General features: G+C 40.3%; 1 protein-coding gene across 1 annotated transcript; it reads right to left on the bottom strand.

Annotated features, from left to right (window-relative positions):
* Window positions 1–439: 439 nt before the first annotated feature.
* On the bottom strand, window positions 440–7797 carry LOC111340463 (uncharacterized). Its single transcript, XM_022947348.2, has 2 exons — window positions 7646–7797; window positions 440–1295 (listed from the first exon to the last, which is right to left on the bottom strand). The coding sequence occupies exons 1-2, from the start codon at window positions 7698–7700 to the stop codon at window positions 901–903; spliced, it is 450 nt and encodes a 149-aa protein (XP_022803083.1). The 5' UTR covers window positions 7701–7797; the 3' UTR covers window positions 440–900.
* Between the last annotated feature and the right edge of the window lie 953 nt (window positions 7798–8750).

Genomic DNA, 8750 nt, shown 5'->3' with positions numbered 1-8750 from the left:
CTGTCAGTTTAGGTAAAATTAGTGAAAGGACTGTAAAGTGAATATATTTGGATACCTGCCAAATGGTTTACCAGTCTGAAAATTATTCACGATCAAGGGAATATGAACTAAAAGATCTAGAATTACACGACTTAACGTTGAAATAATGAAGTTTGAAAGAATTTTTAAATCGTGTGAAGGTTAATAACAAGCTGCAATTTTGATAGTAAAAAACATGTCTGATATCCTTTCAGATCGAATCAGGAGAAATCCCTTCCCTAAAAAGATTCGGTAATATGCCCCTTAATGGGTAACAATCAACTTCTGTTCATGGAGGTACCTCTCACCCCCATCCCATCTTAAAAAGGAGAGTAAAAGTCTAGAGAAAGCAAATCGGATAATTAGCAAAACAACTATTTCATTATTCAATTGAGGAAAATAAAGCATCCCGTTTCATATCTCTGGTTTTCTGAAATATTCATCATTTTATTGAATAAAACGTTTACATTTTTTTCACGATAATACTAAACAATACAGTAAATACCATTGGTTGATCTGGGCAAGTTTTGGTATATATTTTGATATTTGTTTCGTTAAAATAGACATGAAAGTCAACATGAAAATTTGCTTATTATAATTCTAAACTAAAACAAGACGATTTTACAAAAATTGTTGTCCAGAGCAGTTTGGCTGTAGAAAATCAAAGCCTAAGTAATCATAATAGCCTATCATAACAGAAAAAAAGTTCAGCGTCATCAATGACCGATCGAAATCCAAATAAAATCAGGTTTGCTTCGGAGTTTGCATGAGGACCCCATCATAAATTCAACCTAAAAACTCTTTGCACATTAATTTCAATTGCTAGATTCCACATAAAGTTACTTACACTACAACTCCAAGAATCATCAAAACGTTTTCTGACTAGTTAACACTAAAGGCTGTTAGTGACACACCCAAAAACAACCCCATGGCTACCACACCATCGCTGATAAAAACTGCCTTCCTGGAGCTGGAAGCTTGGCTACCTGTGTCCAGAATATTTCCTTTGTTGCAGTAATCTTCATGGCAACACTTTGCTTTACATTCATAGAAAGGGTGGTAGCACATGTTGGTTATGTTTCCTTTGCTGAACTGTTCACAGAAACGTTTTGGTATGACCCCTTTGAAAAAGGAATCTAATTTCGCTGATCCGTTGTCGAATCTGACATGATATTGCATACATGCGGCGTAGTCAGCGTATTCATCCAATTTAAGATTTCTTTGACATTCTTCATAACTCGGGCCAGAGCAGTAATAACAGTGAATATTGAAAATACCTGTGGAGACAATATGATTTACTTATTGATTTGCCAAAGTCCAAGGTGACGGGAGGGGGGTGGAGTGAGGGACGCTGAAGATGAGGTTGATTTCTTTATTTCTGTGGATCATAGAGGGTTTCTCCAACAGGGGACACCTCTTCTATGCTGTTAGTTTATAATAAATTTAAAGGCGTTTGTCAGACAGCTTTCCTTCTACATTACCCTTTTCTTCTAATCTTTACCTTTTATGGGCTGCGACTGGACATTTAGACATTAGGAATCAGCACAATTCATTGTCGATCGTTTATTCCCGGAGATGGGTCGTAGGTTACGCTTCAGCTGCTTTTCGACTTCCCAAGAATTGACATTAAATCTTTCTAGGAATATATTTTGTATGAGACCCGCCTGTCAATTATGGGATCTCCGGGAACCACTTAAAAAGAGAATAACATCGAAGAAGCTAGGGTCGATAATTAGAACACATATATAGATATACTAGTTGCTTAGTGAGGGTTGCAATGATTTATACAACAAGTCTTAAGTATAGGCGGCCGTCACCACCAAAAATCCAAGGATGTCAAGTAGATCAGTAAATACAAAGATGGTTTAAGGATCAGCTGCTGATAGCATAGCTAATAAAGGAATGGCATGGCCAAATTATAGACAGTCTAGGTTTCCTTCATGAAATAGAACAGCCTAAACATAAATAGTTTAGCCAAATGATAAACGGTCTAGTTGCCGATGTCGAGTTGGAACATGAAATTGTGGAATGGACCAGATAAATTGCGAATAGTCTAGCGCTCATTTGCAATACGGTACACAAACGGTGTAGCTTTGTGTCAAATGACTCAGGTTAATACGGACTAGCGCAGCGTACGCACAAACGGTGTAGCTTTGGGTGAAATGGCTCAGCACAATGTCGAATGGTACATCGTACATACAAACAATGTAGCTTTGCGGGAAAAGGCTCAAATGGGCGGCCGTCACCACCAAAAATACTAGGATGTCAAATAGATCAGTAAATACAAAGATGGTTTAAGGATCAGCTGCAGGATAGCATAGCTAATAAAGAAATGGCATGGCTAAATTATAGACAGTCTAGGTTTCCTTCATGAAATAGAACAGCCTAAACATAAATAGTTTAGCCAAATGATAAACGGTCTAGTTGCCCATGTCGAGTTGGAACATGAAATTGTGAAATGGACCAGCTAAATTGCAAAGAGTCTAGCGGCTCATTTGCAATACAGTACACAAACGGTGTAGCTTTGCGTCAAATGACTCAGGATAATATGGAGTTGCACAGCGTACGCACAAACGGTGTAGCTTTGGGTAAAATGGCTCAGCATAATGACGAATGGTACATCGTACATACAAACAGTGTAGCCTTGCATGAAAAGGCTCCGAGTAATGTGGAATGGTACAGCGTACACACAAATGGTATAGCGCTATGCGAAATGGCTCGGCGTAATGTCAAATGGTACGTCATAATGCCAAATGGTACAGCGTAGCGTTACGTGAAATAGGTCAGCGTAATGTGGAATAGTACGGCGTACACACAAACGGTTTAGTGACGTAACGCTACACCATTCGTGTGTACGCTGTGCCATGTGACATCACGCTGAGCCATTTCACGCAACGCTACACTGTTTGTATGTACGCTGTGCCATTCTACATTACGCTGTTCCGTTTGCCGTTTGTATTTTTGGTGGTTTCGGCGAGATGGCGATCTGCTGGGGGGCATGACGTCACCGAGCGCGAAACCATCACATTGTGTGGTCGCTGTGTTAAAGAGCCTCCACTTCGCATTGCCGTAAAGCAGAGCCAATTCGGTAAATTTCTCCTTTTTTTCCCCAGCCGATATTGCTTTCATTTGTTTTCCTTCATGAAAGCGTTAATTAAAAAAGCACTGAAGAAGACTTGATTCTACCACGGTTTACCGGCCTCCCGGTTCAGTTTCCCACAGTTTGCACACGTTGGTGCATGGTGTGCCTGAATTTTTAAAGTGTTAAGTAGTGTTATGACGTGCGAGAAATGTCGAATGCCGAGCTCTCTTTTCTTTTCTGACTCGCGCTAACTTTTCAATGAGAGTTTAACTGCAAAGGCTCTTTGAACATTTCAAAAGTACGTGAGAAGTTGGATTTTGTGTGTACCAGCATAGACGCCATGGTGAGAAAACTGATAGCCTTAATTTGTTTTCACATTTTTCAATCGAAGTGATATCGGAATGCGTTAATTGGTTTTCCGTACCATTAGAGTATTAAGCTAAGGGAAGACTGCTTACATTTATCATTTTAAAGAGGTGTATATTATATTACTTTTTTCATTTATTTTTTCCTGGGAGCGGTGATAGTAGAAATAATTTCTATTTTTATTTTCTCGATCTTGCTCTTTGAACATCGCAGAAGTACGTTAGAAGTTGGATTCTGTGTGTGCCCTGGACGCCATGGTAAGAAAACTGAGAGCCTTGATCTGTTTTTACATTTGTCAATCAAACAGTCATGTAGTTTTTGCCAAAGCAACCTTTTTCCCGAGTTGGTTTTGAGCACATACATGCCTTCCTTGACGAGACACGTCTGCCATAAAATAAGTAAAAAAACGCACAGACATAAAGCAGGGTGGTAAAGGGAAGAGAAACTGTCCTTCTACAATTCACGAAAAATAAAATCGGTTTAAGGTTACTACTTCCCACCTTCGCAACGCAACGAAAACTCAAGCATGTGCTTTTGTTTGCAAAGTATATGGCAACATGAACTTTGTTCTTGTCAATGAGTTTTCGTTGGAGAAATTTACCGAATTGGCTCTGCTTTACGGCAAGGCGAAGTGAAGGCTCTTTAACACAGCGACTACATAATGTGATGGTTTCGCGCAATTCTCCACACTCGATGACGTCATGCCCCCCAGCAGATCGCTATCTCGCCGCAAATGGAACAGCGTAATGTAGAACGGCACAGCGTACATACAAACAGTGTAGCGTTGCGTGAAATGGCCCAGAGTGATGTCGCATGGCACAGCGTACACACGAATGGTGTGGCGTTACGTCGAATAGCTTTGCAGAACATCAGACGCTCCCGCTGAACATTAAATTGCTCAGTATTACATGAAATATTTCGATGTTGTGGCAAATCGTCGAGCTTGTTTGTGGCGTGACGTGATGGGTGAGCTATTTAACGCAACGCTAAACCGTTTGTGTGTACGTTATAGCATTTGACATTACGCTGAGCTATTTCACGCAACGCTACGCTGTTTGTATGTACGATGTATCATTTTACATTATGCCGTACCATTTGACATTACGCTGAGTCATTTCGCACAACGCTACACCATTTGTGTGTACGCTGTACCATTCCACATTAGGCTGAGCCTTTTCCCGCAAAGCTACATTGTTTGTATGTACGCTGTACCATTCGACATTATGCTGAGCCATTTCACCCAAAGCTGCACCGTTTGTACGTACGCTGCGCTAGTCCGTATTAACCTGAGTCATTTGACACAAAGCTACACCGTTTGTGTACTGTGTTGTAAATGAGCGCTAGACTATTAGCAATTTATCTGGTCCATTTCACAATTTCATGTTCCAACTCGACGTGGGCAACTAAACCGTTTATCATTTGGCTAAACTATTTATATTTAGGCTGTTCTATTTCATGAAGGAAACCTAGACTGTCTATAATTTGGCCATGCCATTCCTTTATTAGCTATGCTATCCTGCAGCTGATCCTTAAACCATCTTTGTATTTACTGATCTATTTGACATCCTTGTATTTTTGGTGGTGACGGCCGCCCATACTTTTCTTTGATTATCGTGAATTGTCGCACTGTCTAAACAATAATTTAGCGACTCGCACAACGTTGTTACCAAAACTGATAAATTCATGCCTCAGTTTGGGTGCAATTCACAGCTAATTTAGGGAAGTGGTTAGCCATCATTGGAACACCCTCATTTTCGATCAATTACGTGACTGAGGAATGTTGCTTGAGTTAACCTCCAACGATATGTCAACAAAACTCACAACGCACGTCGCGTCAACTCGTATTTCGAGGCTAGATGTCTCCGCGAATCTTTGGCCACTGCTAACTGGAAGCACGATTTAGACAGAATTTTCGCCCTCTACCTTTCCATCCCTGCTCATATTTCGATTCATCATTACGAGCTGTTGTTTAAGTCGGTCTTTCGGCTATGTGTAAAGAGATACCTGTTCTGGCAGAGTTAATAGATCTCTACTAACTCTGGTTCTGGGTGGTGGCTTTGTAACAATAAGTCACTTGGAAAAAAGACTAACTTTCTCATTGATTTGACATGATTTTCTATATGAAAAAATATGAAATAATTGTTGTATCTACTACTGCTGTATCGTACGCTAAAGAAACAGCAATGCCACTCTCCAGACACATCAGCATACAAGCGACTGAGCATTGTCGGTGCACAACTATCCGTGTTTACAGGTAGTTTCAGTTAACGAAATCACGAGCGGCTTTCATTTCGTCACAGTCCTACTTATCGATGGCCCAGAAAGAGCAGAAGAAAATGTAACCCACGAACAATTCAATCTTCATGGTGTCCGGTCGAGCTTGTAGTATACCTCTAAATCGCCCAAAACTGTCCGCCGGCTTTCTCAGAAGGAAGAGTTCAACTGAGCTCCCAGAACTGCTGGCTCTACTGAAGTAGATACTTACTATTTGTGGGGGGCACCAAAGAAAAAACAAATCACCCCACTACGTCCGAGAACTGTTGACGATTTAAGGAGAAATACGAATTTGTGGCTCTCAGGATTGGAATAGTTTTTTCCAAAATGTTTTTTAAAAATTATACACAAGGTGAGACATTACAACTGCCCCAGCCTGCCCTACGATCGATTCGTCAAATGTGATCTAATGTTTGGGCCTTACTATTACAATTAGCGTAGAAATTTCAACACTAGTAACACGCATTACCAAAACAAAGAGTACCGGTAGCCAATTTTATATATAAGACCAGTAAAGGCGAACAATCAGCAGTTTGTTTCGACGAAAGTCACTCAACTATAGCGGCCCTGATTTACAGTAAAGCCCACGTAAGTGGACTTTCATGAGATCTGTTTAAAATGATTAAGAATCCTGAATAATTTTCAGATTGCTGGGAACCTTTAACTCACGCATAACATGTTTTTGTTACATGGTACTATGACTTTAAATAATTATTGAAATGATTTTCTGCCCCCTCAGTAACTATCCACCAGACAGTATATGAAACTAATACAGCGCCAATCGCTCCGTGGAGTTAGAGTAATGATGGGATGAGGCATTTGCAAGAAGTATTAGCGTTATTCCGAGAGAGGCAAAGCATGTGATCTTTTGCACGTACGAAGCCCTCGAAGTGATATTTTCCCCACTTCGACCATTATTAAGTTGATTTCACCAAACGAAAGTTAGGAATCCATCACGCATCTTATATATAGCTAATCTTCTCTTCTCGGATAAGGGTAACTTGTTACGCTTTCACTGCTGCTCGACTTTCCACGAAAATCTGCTAAGAGTTAACACAATATCTTTCTAGGAATTTATTTCCTGTGAAAGCGGAACCTCGGGGAACCACTCACAAAGATAAAAACTTCGAAAAAGGTCGATAATCAGAACATAACTTGAAAGCTGCTTTATTGTTAAGGTTGCAATGACTTACAACAATTCTACGGCATTGGATGTCGTAGTCTGATTATCGTAAATTTTCGCTGTCTAATCTGTAATTTAGCGACGTGCACAACGTTTTTACACAAATTATTTCCTTAGTCTTGTGGTACTAGTACCCTGATCATCCAATTCTAGGTTGGGGTAATGCATAACCAATCTATATCCAGTATAGTGGCTAGCTGTTGAGAGGAAAATCTCATTTCGATTGTAAGAATGTTGTCTGATTTAGCCGCGCATCGGATGTTTGAAGAAAACTCACAGCGCACGTCACCTCAATTAGCATTTGTAGTCAAGATCGCTCTTCAGATCTCACTGGCCACTGCTAACTGGAAGCAGAATTTAACCAAAATTTTCGATCTATACGTTTCCTTTCCGGTCATCACGACGAGCTGTTATTTAAGTCGATCTTTCGATTCTGTGTAAAGAGATACGGGTTCTGGGTGGTGGCTTTGCAACAGCAAGTCACTTGCAAAAAAGACTATCTTTCTCATCGATTCGACATGATTTGCCGATTACAAAATATGAAATGATTGTTGTATCTACTACTGCAGTATCTTATGCTAAAGGAAAAATATTGTCTCTCTCCAGACACATCAGCATGATTCAAGCGACTGAGCATTGAACATGCACAGCTATCCGTATTTACATGTAGTTTCAGTTAAGGAATTCATGAGCGGCTCTCATTTCGTCACAGCTGTACTTACCGATGGCCCAGAACGAGCAGAAGAAAATGTAACCCACGAACAATTCGATCTTCATGATGTCTGGTAGAGCTTGTAGTATACCTCTAAATCCACCCAAACCGTCGGCTTGATCAGAAGGACGAGTTCAACTGAGTTCCCAGAACTGCGGCGGGCTCTAAGTATGCGCTTAAACTTTGCGGGGGGCCACCAAATAAGGCATTAAAAAAATACCTTTCCATCCGAGAACCGTTGACCATATTTCGGAGAAATACGAATTTGTAGCTCTCAGGTTACGAATACTTTTCTTCCAAAACGAATTTTTAAAAATTCTACTCTGGGAGAGACCCTACAACTACTGCAGCCTTTGGTGCGGTCGATTGATCACTGATCACCTATTCGTCAAATGTCATCTAATGTAAAAATTTCAATGTTGGTAGCACGCATGACTAGACGGAAGGGTGTACAATTTATCTCGAAAATTGACATCCATCACGCAACTTCTCGATCTTTTCTTCTCCTATCAGGGTCACAGGTGACGCTTCCACTGCTTTTCGACTTTCCACGGAAATAAGCCAAGAATCAACACAAGATCTTTCTAAAAGTTTATTTTCTATGAAAGCGTGACCTCTGGGAACCACTTACGAAAAGAAAAAATTTCGGAAAAGGTTAATAATTAGAAAATAAATTAAAAGTTGCTTTGAGAGGATTGCAACAACAATTCTTCGACATTGTATGTCGTAGTCTTTGATTAGTGTAAATTTTCTGTGTCTACACAGAATTTTGTGACTCGTGCAACGTTGAGACACAAATTATTTGGTTGGTCTAGTAGTCCTAGTGCTCTGATAAACTGAATTCTAGGTTGGGGGAAATACGAATCTTGTGGCGCTCGGGATACGAATACTTTTCTTCCAAAACGTTTTCAAAAATTCTACGCTGGTAGAGACGCTGGTAGAGACCCTACAATTGCCGCAGCCTTTTCTTAGCTGATCAATTCGTCTCTGATCACCTACTCGTCAAATGTTACCGAATGTTAGGGCATATACGCTTACTTCTAACGTCGACGTGAAAATATCAATGCTGGTGGCGCGCATGACAAAATGTAAGGGTGTGCAATATTCTGAGAAAA

This window comes from Stylophora pistillata, chromosome 5 (genome assembly GCF_964205215.1).
Source record: "Stylophora pistillata chromosome 5, jaStyPist1.2, whole genome shotgun sequence".
NCBI classification, from domain to species: domain Eukaryota; kingdom Metazoa; phylum Cnidaria; class Anthozoa; order Scleractinia; family Pocilloporidae; genus Stylophora; species Stylophora pistillata.
The sequence above is the reverse complement of the archived record's forward strand: the minus strand, read 5'-3'. Positions and strand labels throughout refer to the sequence as shown.